Genomic DNA, 22,304 nt, shown 5'->3' on the forward strand with positions numbered 1-22,304 from the left:
TTTTGATATCAGAAAAACACACATAATAGGACACTTTGCAGTTTCGCTTTTAATGGTGTCCTTATAGTAACGATCTGCTGAATTGTATATCACTTTTTGACTTTCCACCTCCATGATGAAGCGCTCATCATCCATTTTCGCTCGTGTTTAGACCGTGATTAGGCACCTGGGCTTTTGACGTCAGGCCCAGCTCCGCCCATTTTGTCGGATGCGTGTCAGGTGTAGGTTCACTATCCCGATCCCCTCACTATCCATTCGCGGGGCCTGCGCTTGACAGTGACGTCACGCTATTCTCGCTATATGATTGGCCGATGAGTCGAAATGCTCTCCCGTGACCCTTGATGGTTGTAAAACAACCGCTCATCTATGTAACATGAAAACACAACATTAACTTAAAGTGCCCGTGTTAACACATGCATCTCAAAAACACAGGTGCCTCGTGTCTTGGAAAAAAAATGACTTCAAATTCTTACTGTTGGTTAAACTTACTTTTGATTGAGTACTTTTTGGCTGCCCCACGAATGTGGGCCTTTCGGGCCTTGGGACATTTCGAGCAGCGAGTCCCGCTGCTGTATTCTCCTGTCTTTAAGTAGTGGAAAATTTCCTCATAAAAGTCGTCCATGGTTATACAAAGAAAGAACACAATAGTTCGTGCAACAAGCGTTGTTGTGATGATGACCGATGTTTCGTTTTTAAACAGGCATTTCACGGGAGAGCATTTCGACTCATCGGCCAATCATATAGCGAGAATAGCGTGACGTCACTGTCAAACGCAGGCCCCGCGAATGGATAGTGAGGGGAGCGAGAATAGCGTGACGTCACTGTCAAACGCAGGCCCCGCGAATGGATAGTGAGGGGATCGGGATAGTGAACCTACACCTGTAGAAATAGAAAATAGCCTATACCTTCCGGCGGGCATGCGGCACGCCGGAGGTGGTACGCAGTCAATCCGGAGCACTGACGCGGCCGGTATACGTTGAACAATAGGATATAATGGGAACGGATTGGCTCCGGCGCTATTTTTTACCGGAGTCGGACCGGAACCGCAACGATCACGCATGCGGTGTACTTGGGCCTTAATATGTGCTAATTCCCTCCGGTTTTAAACGTGACATTTGGTCATGTCACACGCGAGGACGTGACTATTTTTAAACTTCACCTTAAGACGATCGCGGTTGCACGAAAATGACAAGCATGCAATTGACGATGTATAAACGTAAATAGACTTGTTCATTGCAAACATCCCGTGTGTCTGCTTGTTTTATGTTGTGCCCACTTGGGCCTGAATGGCAGCCTGCGCTACACACACATTTGTTTTGGTTTTCAACCACAGGCCTCCATTGTTGTCGCAGCGTCTGAGAGAGACACACACAAATACACAGTGGCTAGTGAACGCATCGACAGTAAAGAGGATGCCCCTCATCAAAATCAATGGACCATGTCTTGGTCAATGTTGGGAAACACTTAAGACATCTTTGGGTCCAATAGACCCCACTCACCAACGTCACACAATGACGTGTCGCTGTATCCGGCCGCCATATTGTCCGTCTTTGTTTATCCGTATTCTCAATGGTTTCAATTTGTCGTGCAATTTATAGTGCAATTCATGGAAGCCCCGGTGCTTTCAGACGCTGTAAACTCATTGGGTACGTTGCATAAAAGGTGTTATGTGGAAAAGCTTCAGTCTATCCATTCGCCAGATCCATAATTGATGCCTAAATCGATATTTTTCGACTCGATGTCTTCGCCGTCTCTGCCTGACATCTGCTACCCTGGTATCTACAACTATCTTGTCCACAGAAACTCTGGCTATTCTCACGAAAGTTTGAAAAACTTTAAGAGCAGCACTCTAAGCAACATTACCCCGTGTGACACTTTACTTCCAATTTTCTAAAATGGCGACAATCAATAGGAAAAAAAAGTTGACTGCGATGGCCGACGCTTCAAGGATAGGTGGATATTGGACTATTTCTTCAATAAAGTATGCAACAACTGTGTCTGCCTCATTTGCAAAGACAGTCGCTGTTTTTAAAGAGTTCGATGTGACGCGATATTACCAAACAAGACACGCTGACATGTTGTACAACATTACAGGGAAGATACGCAGCGAGAAATTATAGCAACTTGAAGCTAGTTTAATTTCACAGCAGCAGTATTTCACAAGAGCCCGAGTGTCGAAAGAGAACGCCACAAAGCCGGGATTGTTGAAATTATGAATTAAAAAAATAATAATAAAGCAAATGTGACACACAGAAGGGCTTGCTAAAATTTGTTTAATTATATTGTTAGCCCCCCACATTTTTACCACACCAAATCTGGCCCCCTCTGCAAAAAGTTTGGACACCTCTGTTTAACTGATGATCCGGAGACGAGGCCAGCTTCTTTCACTTGGTACCAGCTAAATATTATTCGAAAAATAATGATGGCGGAAGAAATAAACATCTTGAATTTGAAACTGTATGTTGTCGGCGATTAGCCTCGCAATGATCTTAATTGTGGTTGTCAGCCCAAAACCCTCTAAATATATATTAAATGCATCTTACCAGATATAAAATGACTACAACATAATCTGTGGTGATCGTTTGGTGCCCAGTTTTCTCGTCGAATTGCAGCAGTCCATCTCGCTCTCCTCTCCGGGTCTCTCGGAATACGGTAGAACTTCAAGTCTCTCCGTCTATCTTCTCTGTTACTGCAACCAACCGCCACACACGCCTTCACCATTTTGATTATTAAAGTTAACGAGCAGAAAAACACGCCATAATAGGAGGAATTTACGTAGCGGTAATGCGTAAACACGACGAGCTGACGGACAATTTGGCGCGGAGGCGTGGTTGTGATGTCATGTGAGTGGGGTCTATTGTCCATAAAGTAAACATTTAAGAAGAGTGGCATGCACTTCCTGCTTTCTTAAAGCCTTTTGACATCCTATGGAAGTCCATTAACGCCCAAAAAATGTATGAAAACTTTTAATCAAAACAAGAAGCCCATTTCCGCCACACACACACACACACAAAAGAAAGTATGAACATGTTGCCAGTGTTAGTGAAACATTTTTACCAGGGCTTTCTCATTTTAACGAGTAGTTAGTGGCAAAGGTTAAATGCTAAAAACATTACCTTTTCCCGCAGTGCCTCAGGGTTTGTCAACGTCTGTTAACTTTGTCAAAAGCAAAGTCCTGCAGTTTCTGAGTACAACTGCGCATGCCCAAAAAAGGCACCGGCAAGTTTAAAAAAACATAAAAATAAAAAAAAAGTTTTTTTGTCTTCCACTGGGGCACCAGCAAGCCTTGCGAAGCGCTGAATGCGAAATGGCGCTTCCGGATCCTGATGCCCCAAGGAGGAGCAGCTCGTCTCGTTCTTCCCGCACGAGCGTCCGGCCAGACGACCGCCTGGAGGTTGTTGATAATGTTAAAAGGCTCACAACTGGCGGTGAGAAAAAAAAATGCCCAAAAAAGATGATTTGCGCCTGACAGGAAGAAGTGACCAGGTCCTGTCGAGACAAACGTGACCGCTTTACCAACCCGTGGTCCACGTGGCAGTTCCCATCCGGCTTTATGCTAACCAAATTCCTTTTGCGGAAGAAAAGGGCCAACAGCAACTTCCCGGCTCGTAAAGAGGTACGACATCGCGAATCAGCACTCCGGACCTGGCGTGACATCTTGTGCTTTCTTCTAGGTGCTTGACAGCGAGCTGCCAGTGCTCGAGCCGTACTTTGTTAACAACCCGGATCTCTCCCCCTCCGGTCCGGGTCTAAGAGTCACCTGGCTTGGGCACGCCACGGTTCTGGTAGAAATGGACGGGTTGAACATTCTGACCGATCCTATTTTCAGCCAGAGGGCATCACCGTTTCAGTTCATGGGTCCGAAACGTTACCGAGGACCTCCTTGTAGTGTGCAACAGGTATGCAAACAATTTTTAGCACATCACATCTTTTTCAACTAGTCCTGGGTCCGCAGTTACCCCGGATTGACGCCGTAGTCATCAGTCATTCCCACTACGATCACCTGGATGCCGATACAGTGGCGAGCCTCAACGCACGCTTCGGAGCGGCGTTAAGCTGGTGCACGGTCTTTGATTTTCTCAGTCACTGGTTTCGACAATTTCAATGACTAACCGCGGCATGATCCGTAGGTTTGTGCCCCTGGGCTTGAAGAACTTGCGGGCTATGAATGGCTGCAAGAACGTGATGGAGCTAGACTGGTGGGAGGAGAACTGCGTGCCCACTCACGACGACGTCACCTTCGTGTGCACGCCGTCGCAGCACTGGAGTAGACGCAACGCACTTGACACCAACAAAGTGCGGTTTTTAACACACATCCTTACCAACTATTCCCTACTTAGTTAACACAAGTCCTCCATTTTGTTCAGACGTTGTGGGCCAGCTGGACAGTTCTAGGTCCAGAACACAGTTTCTTCTTCGCTGGAGACACCGGCTACTGCTCGGTGTTCAAGGAAATAGGGCGACGTTTCGGGCCTTTTGACTTAGCGGCCATTCCTATCGGCGCCTACCTTCCCAGGTAAACGCCTCGTGACTAAAGCAGTTTCATGACGTCGATAAGCATGTTTCTTTTTACAGGGATGTGTTGAAAGGGCAGCACGTGGACCCGGAGGAGGCGGTTCAGATTCACATGGACCTTCAGGCTAAACGCTCGCTGGCTATCCATTGGGGAACTTTTGTACTGGCTTATGAGGTAAACTCAAACTTTTGGAAAACTTCAAACCTGTTTTGATGCCACTTGTTTCTTCTCAGCACTATCTTGAACCACCGCGCCGTCTCAAGGAAGCTCTGAAGCAGAAGGGCCTGAATCTGGAATCCTTCTTCACGCTGCATCACGGGGAGTCGCGCCTCCTGACGTCACACGGTGCAGACGTCTACCATTAAAGAGCATATGACACCAGAAAAAAAGTCTTAAATGGCATTATTATGTGAATTAGAATCATATTTTGAGACGATTCGACTATATACAACAATTTAGCAAAGCGCAGATGACGAGAAATTAGTCTTTTAATCTACCGGTTAGCCACGCCTACCATTATAGGGCTCTAGCGTCCCCAACAGGTGGATGACATCAGCGGGAGACTGGGCTCATCGGTTTTACTATTCAGCCCATTGAGGGGGAATTGTTCAAAACGAGGAAAACGCGACGAAGAGAGCTGCAAAATGTCATTGTTTCAGTCTCTCTACTCCCAATATTTTTACAGGATATTCTTTTTATCCAAGTATTTTTCCCCAATAGCTATATAAATGGCTTGAGAAGGACCAGTCAGCCCGTCGAGGGGGAACTATTCACAATGAGGAAAACGCGACGAAGAGAGCGGCAAAATGTCATTGTTTCTGTCTCTTTACTTCAATATTTTTACAGGATATTCTTTTTACCCAAGTACTTTCCCCAATTGCTAAATAAATGGCATGGTCATGACAAATAACAATCTTGTGCTAAATGGAATATAAAATAATAAAAATCCATTTATTCAAGACGACATGGCAAAATTACTCCATAATGGTCAAAACAGTCGACTTCACCTTTACTGTCACACCTCCCGAACGATATTTTATGACACCTAAATCGGACATATGTAATACCCCTTCCCCGGCTTCGGAGAATGTAAACAGACCAGAAGGAGTGACAGCTAGCCGACATGCTAACCCGAACCGAGGGATGTTTCAAAGTCTTCGAAGTGGAAAATCACATATAACTAGCCTGGATTTTTTGACATGACGACCCGGTTGTCGAGTTTCTTTGCGGATCGGCAAACCGCCCGGCGGAGAGCAATTTACAGTTCGTTCCCTGGAGGAGGGTGGCTGGAATTGTTGTGCAGCTAACGTGCTAACAGCTAACTGCTAATGAGCATGAGGATAGCTTTTTACATGCCTATCAATGATCAAACGTAAGTAGTCCTTTATTTAAAGGAATTTTATAGTGTTTACTTTGTAATCACTATATTCGTATTTCACATAATACAAAACAAGATGTTTACTCACTTCCTTGTAAGTCCAATGGTCCCACAGTAAATATCCACGGCGAATGGGAACCTTTTGAAACTCCAAAAAGGCGCATACGCCTCTCCCGCATACAGAATGATTTTTCTGCAGCCGTTTGGCTGGCGTGATGCAAAAAATAAAAGTATTAATCCGCAAAATCAGCTGAATCCTTCGTCCTCATACACAACAGTACACTGTATAGTGAAGAGAACGTCTTCTACCGTACACGTCACAGCGCCCTCCTCCTCAATGCAAGACCGAAGCCGGAAGTCACTCATTTTCATGGCGCGGGATTCAAAAAACTAAATAAATATAGCGATCGCTTCCACACACATCCAAGCGGGCCATATCATTCAGGGGCATAAAATACCGCGTGTATTATGAAATAAACATGCTTTTTCGTGTCACAGGAACTTTAAGCCCGACTGTCTTTTTGTGACAATAGTAGCAAAAAGGTCTTGCCATATGTTATACAAAAAAACTATTCTGATGTGGTGGTCATGACGTGAAATGTTACCTTTTCAAGCTAAATGCAGAAAGCTGAGCTGGCTTTGGTTTCAAATGATTGTTTTTCATCATTCCTGCTTTTCCACGTCTTTTAGAGTGCAATGAATGGTGTGGCTTATTACCAATATATGATTGCCATTACACTTGAATGTCATTTTCATGCTTTATAGTGCACAAGATAGAGGTGAATGTATGCACAATAAATAGCTTTAAAGCTCAACGCTCAGCAATTAATGAAAAAGCAATGTGTGCATGGAGATGACCACTGGGTGGCAGCATTTGAATGGAGAAAAAAACCGAGTACTTAATTAAATTAGCCAAATTTGCTCCTCCGATAAGTGGCAATCACCACATTACACAGTAAATTAAAATACAGTGTATCACAAAAGTGAGTACACCCCTCGCATTTCTGCAGATATTTAAGTATACCCCTCGCATTTCTGCAGATATTTAAGTATATCTTTTCATGGGACAAAACTGACAAAATGACACTTTTACACAATGAAAAGTAGTCTGTGTGCAGCTTATGCAAGTATAATAGTTCACCCCCCCCCCCCCCCCCCCCAAAATAACTTAAAATATAGCCATTAATGTCTAAACTCCTGGCAACAAAAGTGAGTACACCCCTTGAAAAAGAGGTCTAATTTTACTGGAATCCCTCTCTTTGGGTGTGAGGTGTAAAGCCGGCGACGCTATGGAGGTGCGACTCCGGCCAGAGAATCAGCGGATCAACAGTTCAGGATTTGATTTATTTGTTGTATTGTTTTATGTTGTGTTGCGTTTTCTGCAAATACAGGATAATCATATAAATGTCATTAAAATAATATAGCCTATAAACATATACTGTATAAACGTATATCTAAATTAACAGGAAAAACATTAAATATAATATAAATGAAATACACTACTTTTGTAATGAATAAAATGCTAATTATTAACAATAATGATCATACACATTAAGCAGGAAAGTAAACAACAATAATGATATATGAATTGGCAACAACAAACTCTTAGCCTTCACAATGTAGCCAAAAGGGCTACCGATTAGCATTAGCGCTTAGCGGCTAGCGCTCGGCGGCTAGGGGTTAGCTCGTGGCGCCTAACAAATACAATGGACCATAAACAGTAGGCTGTATTGGCTGAGCCAAAATTGTGTTGGTTCGTTCCACTGAAATGGATCTACATGACCTCTGCATTGCAATTTACATACGTTGCTAATTACTACCAAAAAAAAAAGTTCTACTCACGGTTTCCAGTCATTTTTTAGTAATAGGGAATGTATGGGGAGAGATTTGTCTCAAAAATATTCTCACAAACACATTCGCGATTCACACATATTTTTTGTACATGCACAAATATATCCAAGATTTTCACATGTATTTTCGAGATCCACAAATATATTCGTGAGTTTCACATGTGTTTTTGTAATCCTCAAATATATCCGTGAGTTTTACGTGTGTTTTTTAATGTTGTGTGTGCACTCATCATGAATTATTGTTTGCAAACATTCGAATTGTATTTGTGAATCGGCGGCCGCGTGCATTTATTTTTGAGACAAACATAACAAGAAACGGTCAAATTTTCTCACACAAGCGCATTCGCGATTCACATATGTGTTTTTCAAATTCACAAATACGTCCCCGGACCCCGATTCTCACAAATACATTAGTCCTTTTCACATGTGTTTTTCAGATCCACAAATACATCCGCGTTTTCCACATGTAATTTTCAAATCCACAAATACTTCCGCAAATTTCACGTGTTTTTTTAATGATGTGCGTGCAATTATCATGACTTGACATTTTTTAAGTATTCAGTTTTGCTTATGAATCGTTGGAGCTGTGTTTTTTAACAGCGAACACGCGCATTTATTTTTGAGACAAACGTCACTCGATGTCTGACCAAGATTTTCTCACACACAGCAAGCCGACAATTTTCACATGTGTCTCAAAACACCTCCGCTTCCACCCGATAGATGGCAGCATTAAGCGCATAGACTGATTCCCAAACTTCAAGAACTATCAAGACGGTCCCTGTACCTTTTGGCCGTTTGTTTTTCCTTCTATATCTATATCCTCCAATATTTGTTTTCCTACGAGTTCGCTTTTACGATAAGCCTTGACCCGGAAAAAAAGTTCTTCTTCAACAAGGCATCGTCTTCCGGGTCATGGCTTATTGAATTCTTTACAAAAACAAATCTTTATTCTTGGACAAATAGATGCAGAAGAAAATCATTTTTGTGTCACAACTTTTTGATTGCAACGGGCACCTGATGTCTTACGCGAAGTTTTTTGATTATTTTCAGTTACCAGTTAGACCTCAGCAATATGCTATTGTTTATGATGCGATTCCTTCAGGATTCATTATGCTGTGCAGAAATGTAAGCCTGCAATTTCAAACTTATCTCCTCCAAAAATACTAAATTCAAGTGTGGGTAAATTATGTTAACTACATTACAAACATTCGAATAGATACACTCGATCTCTATTTCAGAATGAGATTAGATCCACACCATATCTTAAGTCTTTTTGGAATCAATTTGTTGGAGATATCATTTGGTCTAAGGTATGGACTATCCCCAATATGTTTCCGTTGACAGGTAAGGTCAAAGAAGTCACTTTCAAAATTATCCATAGATACTATCAAGCGGGACATTGAGACAAACTTTTTTTTTTCTGTGGAAATCATCCAGAGACCGTTCAGCACCTTTTTTTTAACCTGCTGTTTTTCCAATAAATTTTGGAAAGAACTTTGCAAGTTCATCATCAGGAACCTACATGTGGACTTCAAACTCAAATGGGAAGATGTCATTTTTTGTTTCTATAAGAATCGCAAGAATGAGTGTTTTTATCAATAATCTTCTCATTTTGCTATTGAAATTCTACCTCCACAAATTTATATTTAGCAAGTTTTTGTTGTTTTTTTTTTTTATCTCACTTTCATAACGAGAGTGTGTGCTACATAAATCTGTTTAAAAAAAAAAAAAAATCAAATCATTCACTTTCATAATGAGAGTGTGTGCTACTAAAATCTGTTTAAAAAAATAAATAAATCTAAAAGCGGAAAAAACAATATTTGTGAAAAACTTTGTGAATAATTGATTACAGCATTATTCATTTTTTTTCTCTCTGATTTGTAATGTTTGAAATGTTTATGCCCCCTGCCATGTTTGTGTTGTTTTGTTTTTGGTTTGTATTGTTGATTCTTCATCTTTTTTTTTTTTTTTTTTTTGAAAGATGGATTAAGGCTCGTTTCCGTTATTGAATTAGTAGTTTTTAGTTGGGAAACGGGAGATTTCTCTCTCTTTTTTTTTTTGTTTTTTGTTAACACACATAAAAATTGGGCTTGTTTTCCAACATTAGAAGGAAAAACGAATGGCCAACGGACCCAAGACACCTGTTTATCTGTTGCCTGGTGTAACGTCACCCGCTAGGTGTCAGTATGTGATCTCTTTTGATGGGTACTTTTGACCTTTCTATGCGCTCCATACTGTCACCTATCGGGTGGAAGCGGAGGTGTTTTGAGACACGTGAAAATTGTCGGCTTGATGTGTGTGAGAAAATCTTGGTCAGACATCCAGTGACGTTTGTCTCAAAAATAAATGCGCGTGTTCGCTGTTAAAAAACACAGCTCCAACGATTCACAAGCAAAATTGAATAGTTAAAAAATGTCAAGTCATGATAATTGCACGCACATCATTAAAAAAAACACGTGAAATTTGCGGAAGTATTTGTGGATTTGAAAATTACATGTGGAAAACGCGGATGTATTTGTGGATCTGAAAAACACATGTGAAAATGACTAATGTATTTGTGAGAATCGCGGACGTATTTGTGAATTTCAAAAACACATGTGTGAATCGCGAATGCGCTTGTGTGAGAAAATTTGACAGTTTCTTGTTATGTTTGTCTCAAAAATAAATGCACGCGGCCGCCAATTCACAAATACAATTCGAATGTTTGCAAACAATAATTCATGATGAGCGCACACACAACATTAAAAAACACACGTAAAACTCACGGATATATTTGAGGATTACAAAAACACATGTGAAACTCACGAATATATTTGTGGATCTCGAAAATACATGTGAAAATCTTGGATATATTTGTGCATCTACAAAATATATGTGTGAATCGCGGATGTATTTGTGAGAATATTTTTGAGACAAATCTCTCCCCATAGGAATGGGACGTACTACGTCATTGTTTGGACGCGCCTCCATGCTGGCAATATGATTCACTTCCGGGTCGGCAGACTCAATGCGGATTGTAACGTGTGGTCGTGCTAAGCTAACTCTTTCGGTGTTTTAGAAAGAAATTATGGGTGTGTATTGTTGTGTTAGCTTCTCCTACGACTAAAAAAAGGGCGAGGAAAACTGGACTCACTTTTCACCGTTTTCCTGCATGGAGGACCAAATATCAGATCACGAAGGCACGACTGATGGCTGGATTGCAGCGGTTCGTCGGAAAAGCATTTCTTATGATCATATTTCTGCTGGAATGAGAGTATTCCCCTCATCTCTACTCTTGTAAGTTGAACGATTTATCCGTTTTGGTTTCAATACGGTTTTTTGTTTTGTTTGTTTTACTGTTGTGTAAATCTGCCTCGGTAGCAATGCTAACCTACTCCTCCTCCTCACCTACCTGTTGTGTTACTAGGAAAACCTGCATATGAAATGCTGACAACACATCCCGATTGGTCACCATATCTCTTCTTTGGTTATTCTGAGGTCAAGCGCACCACATCGGAGCGTTATGAGAGGTTGGAAAGGCGAAGAGTGCACGCTGAAACTTCAGTTTGCTCTGCTCTTACAAACACGATCCCAAGTGTTGTTGTGAAAAGTCAATAAAATATGAATACCAAAACATGACTTGAACAACTTCTTGACAAACTGTAACTGCTTGTTGTTTACTTCAGGTCTTCATAATAAACAGGTGTAATAATTACAAAGTCAGGTGACTTAATTTTGTTATTCTATTTGGAATATGCATTGACAATTTTTGGACAGTGTTGTAGACAAGAACTGGGACTGATAAGTTGCAATAGATTTATTTCAAGTAATGCAATTTCTCCAATACGATATTTTAATTGACAGTTTAAAATCTTTAAATTAGTGCAAACAAGGCCCACCCTCTGACGGTGGCAGCAAATATTATATAATTATAAGTAATACACAAATACAAGATCACAATAAACGTGTCTTTGTCAAAGCAGTTTAAAACACTATTTACTGGCCTTGGGTAAATTGCCAGACAGGATAAATATGTGCTTTAAAGTTCTTGCATTTCCATTTTAAGTATTGCAAGTACTAGTCTCCAACACAGTATTTGAACTGACAGTTTAAAATCCTTTTAGTACAAAATGGCCCACACTCTGGCAGGGGACAGCAAATATTATAATACATAATACATTATAAAAAGCTATATACTATATAAATACAAGATCACAACAAAACCTGTATTTTTTCAAAGCAGTTAAAAAACATCCAGTGGCCTTAGGTAAATAAACGTGTAAAAATATGTACTTTACAGTTCTTGCATTTCTATTTTAGGTATTGCAACTTTTCCAACACTATTTGAATTGACAGTCTAAAGTCTCCATAAGTGCAAATAAGAATGTTATAATTTAAAAATAATAATAGAATATATAAATTCAACATTACAATGAAATGTGTCTTTGTCAAAGTGGTTTAAAAAATAATAATAATAATACGTCACTGGCCATAGTTAAATAGCCAGGCAGAATAAATATGTGCATTACAGTTCTTGCATTTTCACAAGTTAAAAGCCCGCAGTTCATCGACGAGAAGGGCAGACCCAGATGGCGTCTGCAGCAGGGGCTTGTTTGAGTCCGACACAGGACAAATGGAACCACTCCATTGAACAAATTTTCTTTGTCAAATGATCCAAGAAGAGAGATGGTGACAAATCGGGATGTGTTGTCAGCAGGTTTACCTAGGAACACAACAGGTAGGTGAGTCGTAGTAGGCGAGCATTGCTACCGAGGCAGATTTACACAACGGTGTAAAAAAAGAAAAACGTATTGAAACCAAAAGTGGATAAATCGTTCAACTTACAAGAGTAGAGATGACAGGAACACACTCTCATTCCAGCAGAAATATGATCATAAGAAATGCTTTTCCGACGAACCGCTGCAATCCAGCCATCCGTCGTACCTTCGTGATCTGATATTTGGTCCTCCATGCAGGAAAACGGTGAAAAGTGAGTCCATTTTTCCTAACCCCTTTTTTTGTCGTAGGAGATGCTGTTGCACCCGGTAACGCAACAATAAGCACCCATATTTTCTTTCTAAAACACCGAAAGAGTTAGCTTAGCACTACCACACGTTACAATCCGCATTGACTCTGCCGAACCGGAAGTAAATCATATTGCCAGCATGGAGGCGCGTCCAAACAGTGACGTAGTACGTCCCATTCCCTATTAGCGTTTTCGTGTCGGTCTTTTTTTCCCCCGTGGCGCAGTGATATTGATGCGGCCATTTTAGGTCACGTGCACCAATAGGAGACGAGGACTGTTGCTATGCGCTTCTAAAACAAACAATATGGCGGCGACCGTGTCAAGCTACGACACGAGCGAAGATGAACCAAAGATAAGAAAACCGCATTCGGAATTTAGTCAAAAGGCATCGAAACGATGCTATATGCATCTCTCAACTGTCCAAGGGCGAAAAAGGGCAGGAATTTGGAAAAAACGTGCAGAGCCCGCGTGGTTGCGTCAGACAATGGCTTTCTCCCCAGGCTCCGTCGAAGGATCTTGCTGAAAATGCGTCGACTGGGATTTTTAACGACATTCACTACAGGTAAGCCACACCCACGCCTTTACCACAAGGTTAATTGTTATTAACTTATGCTCAAAAAATTCTTATTTAAACTAGTGTTGTAACGATACCATTTTTTAGCCCAGATATCAATACCACTTTGTTATAAAATGTATATAGGATACAGTGTGTCTAAGGTGAATCCAGTATAACTTTTTATTGCATACCAGTTATGGGTGACAATGGTTAAATAAACCTTTTGGCTCAAGAACATCAAGCTGTAGTCAATAAAAGCCCTGATACTGACGTGGCAGTGATTGCTGTAAGTCTGCAGATAGATTTACAGTGTAAATTGCATTTTTTCACAGGAGGAGGCAACAGAACGAGGACTGACGTCTCTAAGGTCTCTGCAGCTCCTGGCACTCGTGTGTGTTCAGCACTCATTGGCACCCATACATTCACAGGTTGTGACTCTGCTTGTGCCTTTCATGGCAAAGGCAAAAAAACCTTTTCTTTTGCACGTCATAAAAAAGAATACCTGACTGGGTTTGCAAAGCTGGGCAGCAGTTTTAAACTTGACCTACAAACATTTAACACGTTGTGTAAATACGTGTGTCACCTGTTTGGCCAGTCATGTGCCAAAAATGATGCCAAATGCAGATCTTTCTGTATAGCCTCGTCAGTCTTGCCAGAACATTCTATTCCCCCCAAAACTGATGCTCTGTACCAACATTGCAGGACAGCAAACTATCAAGCAGCAATTATGAAACGTTGTCTGACAGTTCAAATGTGTGCCCCTTCACCCATTGGGAATGGGTGGGACATTGAGGATGGGCAGTTGGCAGTGACATGGATGACTAAAAATCCTGCCCGATACTGTTTTGCAAGTCGTCGACTGTAGTTGAAAGGCAACCAATTGTGACATGGGAAGATGTTCCTGTATGTCTGCAAAACTTTCTTGTCCTGATTTATATCGGTGCCAAGCATGTGAGAATGTTTCCAAAGAAACAGAAGACACTTGGATGGGATGATGACTTTGAGTAAAGCGATTTTGAGGAGTAATGTTGTCATGTACAGTTTTACTATTCTTTTATTTCTATTTTTTTTTTTTATTCGTTTTTCAATATTTGTATGTGTAATAATGTGTATTTTTATAGTATGAGACACTTCCATGTTTAAATAAATGTGTACCAACAGTACCATACTTGAATGATTCCAAACTTTTGTGTATATACAGTGTGATTAAAAAAGGCTGTGCCAAAATCAAAATGCCATGTCAAAAACGAAAAACATTAAAAAAAAAAAAAACTACCTTGGACAGATGTAGGAAGTAACTAAGTTTAATTTCATGTTTTCATAGTACTCAAATATGGCCATCACCAGCAGCATGGACAACATCAAGTTGACATGAGAATTCCTCCCTCCCGCGTTGATTGCGTCTGTTATGTAATCTTTCATGTCATCAATATTTGCTGGAAGTGGTGGAACATACACTTAGTGTATAACATACGTTATGTGCCATAAAGATGGATAACGAACTTTGTCTTTAACATACCAACACGTCCAGCAAGTACTGATGATGTGAAATATCGAACAACAGTTGCAATCAAGACAATAACTGCGACATGCACACGTTTGAGAGGAATTCTCATCGTGGCTTGATTTTGTCCGTGCTGCTGGGTGTGCTCACATTTGAGCACTTGTGAAACATGAAATAAAACTTGGAAGTTGTCTTCAACACGTGTCCATCACTTCTTTTGTGATGTCTTTCATTTTTTAAATATCACCTTATGATTTTGGCACATTATATTTTTGATCACCCTGTAATTTTTTTGTCTTATTCCATTTTTGCCATGATTCACATTTAGGAGGGTGTGGTAGCAATTGGGTTGATTTTCAGCTATTTATGATCATGGCGTGCATTTTTTATTTTATATACTTCATTGCATAGTAGGTTGTGATATTTTTAATATGACACATAAGCCTTTAGCTTAATATATATTTCATTGTGCTGGGTGCAAATCATTAATGTTGAAGTGTTTCCTTCAAGAAATTAGCTACATTTCTCATTCTGAATTCACCTATGTGTATACTAAGTAGGGCTGGGCGATATGGCCTTAAACATGTATCACGATAAATTGAGCAGATTTATCTCAATAACGATAAATGACGATAAATTTGCCCAAGCGGACTGTTATATAATTTGAAAATCTGAATCAATGCATGAAATACAGATTAACTATTTCTTGTTGATTTATTTACCAGCATTCAATTTGATATACTGTATTTAACAATTGTACATGCAGTCTAAACATTAAGTTTAAAAAAATGTATTGTAAGCAATAAGAATTCAAGTATGAACATTTATAACAGCGTGTATGACTTGAACAATGTACATTGTCAAAATCAATATGCCTGTGCAAACATGTAATTGTAACACAAATGACTTGCAGCTTGAACAGTACACTTCAAAAAGACAACTTATTGTTAATGGCTGCTGTGACATAATTATTAAATACAAGTGTTTACTTTATGGTTTAAGGGTTTTTTTTTCCCCCAGTGCATTTTTTAATAAATGCACGCACAATAAAAATAGCTGGGGCCATTTCTCGGTCATTGTAAGTTTTGCCGTTGGATTGTACTTTATGCTGAATGCTTTACCATCACAAAAGCTATCAGAGGAATCACACACAGACAGAGATACAAAATAACGCCACATAGTAATTGCTAGATGCAGTCCGTGCCCAATCCACTCATTAAGTTCAGCCGTTTCGACAAGGTTAGAGCCGCTATCCGACTCCATAACGTTCATTTGTAGCGTTAGCCGCTAGCTAGCGTTAGCCTGGCTACCAGTAGAAAGCACTGAAAGCACCATCTCCGGAAATCGTGAGAACAAGGAGGACAGCGGGTGAAAGCCCGTCTGGATGCCACCAAGAGTCTACTAAATGTCGGTTGAAAGTTTGGTGAACCTCCCTTAAGCCACACTCCATCACGTTTTGCTTGTAGCGTTAGCTGCTAGCGTTAGCTTACCGGGCTTTTGTTTGATTGGTTTCCTGATGATCACGTGACTCCCTACGTAAGCACATTCACTGCTTTCTTAAAGGGGAATGAACATAGACGAACAACACAGAATCAAAGCGGGATGAAAAGACTATATTTTCTTGTTTTATTAATTTACCGAATTTACCGACATGGTCAAAATTACGTCGGTCATCGTTAAGAATTTCGGTGACGGTAAATTTTCGGTTTACCGCCCTGCTCTAATACTAAGGCACCAATACTTGTTTCAAATGTTTGGTAGATGTGTTTATGACATTTGATAAAGATTTTGTGTTGCCAGAATTAATATAACACTTAAAACAAGCAAAAACAGCAACACTAGATCTGTATTTTTGTGTATTCACATCAAGATACATTTCTGGCTGGTGACTAAGTTAGGAGGGTATTGTCTTTGAAAAAATCCATTTTCTAAGCACTTTTTCCATGGTCCCAATAAAGCCATATTTCCACAAGCTTGTCCATTCGCAGCACTTCCTGGTCAACTCTAATCTTTTAATGGACGACGGTCTCACAGAAGAAGTTGTAGCTGTCAGTGAAGGGTGTTTCAGTTCTGAAAAACACGCACACACACATAAACCATGTGAGAACTGTTTCATCCATGTCATATTTACATAATCTTCCAATCCAAATTATATAGGCTTGTCCATTCAGCCATTTTTTCCTGAATAAAATTATCAAATAGGTTTTTGGAACTACGGTTAAACAGACTAAATACTATGTTATTTGTCAATCTAAACTTTTTGCTCAAAGTTAACAATCTAACATCATAATAATGACCGCTACAGCCCAGAACTCACATTGCAAGTCTTAACTTCATATGTGATCTGACCAGAAGCCCACAACTCCCATAGTTATTCACAACGAAAGGCGTGTGTGTGGCTTACCTGTAGTCAATGTCGTTAAAAATCCCAGTCAACGCATTTTCAGCAAGATCCTTCGACGGAGCCTGGAGAGAAAGCCATTGTCTGACGCAACCACGCGGGCTCTGCACGTTTTTTTCAAATTCCTGCCCTTTTTTGCCCTTGGACAGTTGAGAGATGCATATAGCATCGTTTCGATGCCTTTTGACTAAATTCCGAATGCGGTTTTCTTTTTTTTGGTTCATCTTCGCTCGTGTCGTAGCTTGACACGGTCGCCCCCATATTGTTTGTTTTAGAAGCGCATAGCAACAGTCCTCGTCTCCTATTGGTGCACGTGACCTAAAATGGCTTCACACACTGACGATACGACTCCGCCGTATCAATATCACTGCGCCACGGGGGAAAAAAAGACCGACACGAAAACGCTAATTACTAAAAAATGACTGGAAACCGTGAGTAGAACTTTTTTTTTGGTAGTAATTAGCAACGTATGTAAATTGCAATGCAGAGGTCATGTAGATCCATTTCAGTGGAACGAAATCCATTTTCTAAGCACTTTTTCCATGGTGCCAATACAGCCTACTAACTTCACAAAAAGATATCCTCCAAACCCTTTTTGTGTTAGATGGAATATATATATATATATATATATATATATATATATATATATTTTTTTTTTTTTTTTCTCTCCCTATTTTGCACTGTATATAACCTGTTTTGACCATAGTATGCGTAAAGGCCAAAAGCGCCTATGACCATACCTGCTGTTTGTGTTGAATCGTCAAACATAAAACTATTCAATATTATTTTTTTCTATCGAATGTTTATCCGAACAAGTTGAATAAATATCAGGCTTCAAAACGGTTGGTCAAGCATGTTTGGTTGTCAATGGGACATTAACATTACAAATTCTGAAAAAAGATTTTGGGATTTTTTTTTTTGTTTGTCTTTTTGGGTCCAAAATATAGATTATAATTGGTCAGTGAAGAAAACAACAGTTTGGACATGAAGTTCAAGGTGTCCTGAAAAAAGGGACCCAACTTGGCCATTGTGGACAATTTTTTCTCTGAAATATAAAGGCAACATCAAAGGCATGCAAATTCGGCCAAAATAGCCTTAGGTGTTAAAGGGTTGATGGTGTGCTCCCCACTTCCAAAACAATGATGTCTTTTTAAATCTCTAACAGTGGCTGCTGCTGGCTGAAAAAAAAACTTCTCATATCCCTAATATCTAATGTGGGCGTGTGTGAGGGTTAAATCATCAGCCAATCAAAAGTGCGAGGAAAAAATGGACCGGCACATTCAGCAAGTGAAAAGAAGTATATGTAAATCTAAACGTAATAAAAATAATTCACTTAATAATAGTGGGGTCAATTGCAACAATTAAAACATATGGAAAGACAATATAAATAACCTATATAACTGTATAACTATATATCATTACATAACGCAAATAAGGTTGCTTAAAAGTTGGTGGGGACAATTTAAGAATCCTGAAAAGTTGGTAGTGTTTTGTCCCAACTGTCCCTATGCAAACCTACGCCCTTGACTTTAGTATAGTTAAGTTCAAACAAAACAGTTATTCTAAGTCATTCATTATGGTATTTGCTTTGAGAATATTTCTAATAAAAATACAGTGCCCTCCATCATTATTGGCACCCTTGAAAAAGATGTGTTTTTTAGCTTCTAATATATATTTTTTAATTCAAATAATATGGGACCTTAATGGGGGAAAAAAAAAGAGAAAAATCCAACCTTCAATACAAGTGCATTCATTCAGTGGGGAAAAATCCCACATATAGAAAAAAATTTTTGACATCAAATATTGTGTCACAATTATTAGCACCCCTGGTGTTAATACTTTATACAACCCCCTTTTGCCAACAAAACAAGGTCTGGGGACTTAGATGGCCATGGGAGGAGCTTGATTTTGTGTCTAGTGAACCATTTCTGTGTAGATTTGGCCATATGTTTAGGGTCATTGTCTTGCTGAAAGAACCAGTGACGACCCATCTTCAGCTTTCGGGCAGAGGGCAACAGATTTTGATTTAAAATGTCCTGGGATTTCAAAGCATTCATGATGCCATGCACCCTAACAAGGTTCCACGTGCCTTTGGAAGAGAAACAGCCCCACAGCATCACTGACCCACCCCCATACTTCACAGTGGGTATGAGGTGCTTTTCAGCACGCGCATCTTTCGTGGCACGCCAGACCCTCTTAGAGTGTTTTTTGCCAAAAAGCTCAATCTTGGTCCCACACAAAAATACACACGTTCCCAGGCTTCAACTGGGACCGTGTGCTTTGGTCAGATGAGACCAAGATTGAGGTTGTGACACACATTATTTGATGTCAAATATTTTTTTCTTTATGTGGGATTTTTTCCCCACTGAATGAATGCACTTGTATTGAAGGTTGGATTTCTCTCTTTTTTTCCATTAAGGGCCCATATTATTTGAATTTCAAAAAATTATTAGAAGCTAAAAAACACATCTTTTTCAGGGGTGCCAATAATTATGGAGGGCACGATATATTTAGATTGTAAAAGATGGCCCTCAGTACATTTCTTATAGATGATATCAGTCTATTCATTATTGCTCTTTACGCTGTATGTTTACATAAATATATTTTCATCTTAAATTAATGCAGAAAAAGCTCAAATTAGTGTGTAAAGATTCACCAGAATGCAGGAAATTACGTAGTTGATACTCTAAATGTGTGTGTGTGTCCCGGCACTGGTGGTGGGGCCCAAAATCCCTGGCAGCGCCCCTGTGTCCGAGCCATTTAAACTCCGAGTTCAACTCGGACGTCTATTACCGTCAAAGCCAGTGAATCATGATCATGTTTGTCTTACTTTTTGTAGCAGTTCAGCTCCAGAGTATTTGCTGGAGAGGGACGCGATTTCTTTGCCAAATGACTCGGCCCACTTCTGCACACTGAAAACATCAAAAATATTCAGAAAAACAGTGACATATTACAGTTTGTGGCTCTTTTCTTTGTCGTGAATGTTGATGCGGACGAGTATAAGCCACGAGATAAAAGGTCTTGGCCTCTCGTGTCCGAGGTCACTCTGCACCGACAGATTAAAACAGATTACTGTTGAAGGTGACAGTCAACCAGGTTGCCGACTTACTGGCTGCTCAGTCATGTTTTTTTTTGTGATGTGGTAATTCTGACTAACAAATCCTCCGCGTGAGGACCAGACAGGATGCGACAGATGGTTTAGCCAATAGGGAGTCGGCCCGCGTGCTGCTCAGGTTTGTCACTGTTGGCGTCATTTTGTGATGAGGTGTTTATTCCAAAATAAGAATCATTCCTGGGGTCATGTGGATTCATCCGAGATGTGAAAATGAGTTGAGTAGTAATTGCTCGGCCATACAAGGATCCAAACAAAAGCGTGAAAAGAGCCCATGTCGCTTGCACTGCGAGTGCACTTACATCTCCGGCGAGATCTTCGTCTGACTGTCGACCGTCATCCACATGGAGCTACACAAGATTATCCACGGCAGCATCGTCAACCGCGCTCCCCATGGCCCATTTTCGTGCCGCTGTCCAGCATTGCAGGTGTTTCCATCCATCTCTGAGGATTTCCAGTCAGATAACAACAAAAACAACTTCCTTGGCAGTTTATTTACAACTTGCATTTGATCAAGATACACAAAACATGCCAACTTGCCTTCTTTAAGAAGTCCACTATGAGACAGTCCAAATCCAAAACATCAGTTATGTTGAAGTTTGGTGAGCCAGGAGAGGCGTGATATGTACTCCAGTCTCCAAGAATTCAAAATAATCCATGGTGACATGCAGAGGACCGCCAAAGGTCCAAAAACTTTGCGTGATAACATCATAAAAAAACGTCCATGTGAACGACAGGAGAAAAAAAAAATCCGGACTGAAGCTACATCTCCACATCATCTCTTCTCATCACTCCATTCTGCTCCTTTCTTTTCAGTTTTATCCATCCGGAATACTTATTTTTCAACTCCTCATCATAAAAGATCCCAAAAACACGCGATGAAAACAGTCTGTGATGGAGTGATGGATGTGTGGAGAGATGGAGGGAGGGCTGTTGGGACTTCCTCTCTTTCTCTCTCTCTTGCGCCCCACAACCAGTTTATACCATAATCCAGGCAGGATTAAACCCCTCCTCCCTCTATCCATTCCTTTTTCCCTCTCTCCGTCTCAGCGTAACACAATCGTTTCTTTTTCTTCAAACTACTATCTTCCCTCCCTCACGTCTATATAATACCCTCATTCGCTGGCTATTTTCAGATTTTAAATGAGGGAAATGATGCCATTTAATATTGTATGACTGCTCTGGATCAGTCTACATTAGTAGTGTGGCATCATGTGCTTTGAGGAGGTTTGCCTTTTACAAAAACTAATTTAAACAAACAGGGACGTCTAGTGACCTCATCTAGTACTGCATCGAGATTATGCACACTCATCCTAACACACTCCCAGATTTTGTCATCAACTAATCTACTGATTTTCATCAGATTAATTAAAGGATAATTACCCACCAATGGTTTTAACCATACTCAATACACATACTTTCTCTTTTACCGATTAACCCGATGACTCATTTGACTGAATAAGTACATAAATCACCTCAGCTAATGGAAATTCAGGCCATTTTCTCTGGTCAATTAATCCAGACCGGTTCATTTCTTTTATTCATTTAAAGTCCAAACTGGATGCATTGGAGAGGTGAGTATGAATGCACACGCGTCCAACATCTGCTCACATACACATGGCATGAATACAGTAAAGCACACAAAGCAGTAATGCAGCAGAAAGTGCAGCGGGGTTGGATTAATAACACTTAAGAGACTGTGCACACACACAGAGAAATGTACACACCAGCAGTGTGGAACAGCTGGAGAGTATTCTTCCTCCCCCACTGACCCAAATCTCTCATGGTGGAGATAAATTCTTCCTTCTTTCAGGAAAAACAGGGAAAATAAAACAGCGTTACTATAATAATAAAAAATTGTTGAAAAGAAAAACACACATTCAAAATAAACTCTAACCCTTAAAATTAAAGTGTTATATTATCGTTTTTATATTAAATACCAAATCATAATTTAATTTTGCATTCAACTCGTCATTTCCCAA

At 40.2% G+C, this 22,304-nt stretch overlaps 1 protein-coding gene across 2 annotated transcripts in view; it reads left to right on the plus strand.

Annotated features, from left to right (window-relative positions):
• Positions 1-5,466, plus strand: part of LOC130929165 (N-acyl-phosphatidylethanolamine-hydrolyzing phospholipase D-like) — an 8,600-nt gene extending 3,134 nt beyond the window's left edge. For both annotated transcript variants that reach the window (XM_057856140.1, XM_057856141.1), the window contains exons 2-9: positions 3,281-3,394; positions 3,473-3,616; positions 3,675-3,899; positions 3,956-4,059; positions 4,131-4,296; positions 4,368-4,516; positions 4,576-4,690; positions 4,750-5,466. In XM_057856140.1, the coding sequence (XP_057712123.1) occupies positions 3,308-3,394; positions 3,473-3,616; positions 3,675-3,899; positions 3,956-4,059; positions 4,131-4,296; positions 4,368-4,516; positions 4,576-4,690; positions 4,750-4,881 (1,122 nt within the window). In that variant the 5' untranslated portion in view covers positions 3,281-3,307 and the 3' untranslated portion in view covers positions 4,882-5,466. The remainder of the gene's footprint in view (positions 1-3,280; positions 3,395-3,472; positions 3,617-3,674; positions 3,900-3,955; positions 4,060-4,130; positions 4,297-4,367; positions 4,517-4,575; positions 4,691-4,749) is intronic.
• The last annotated feature ends 16,838 nt before the right edge of the window (positions 5,467-22,304 follow it).

Source organism: Corythoichthys intestinalis, chromosome 13, assembly GCF_030265065.1.
Source record: "Corythoichthys intestinalis isolate RoL2023-P3 chromosome 13, ASM3026506v1, whole genome shotgun sequence".
NCBI lineage: Eukaryota > Metazoa > Chordata > Actinopteri > Syngnathiformes > Syngnathidae > Corythoichthys > Corythoichthys intestinalis.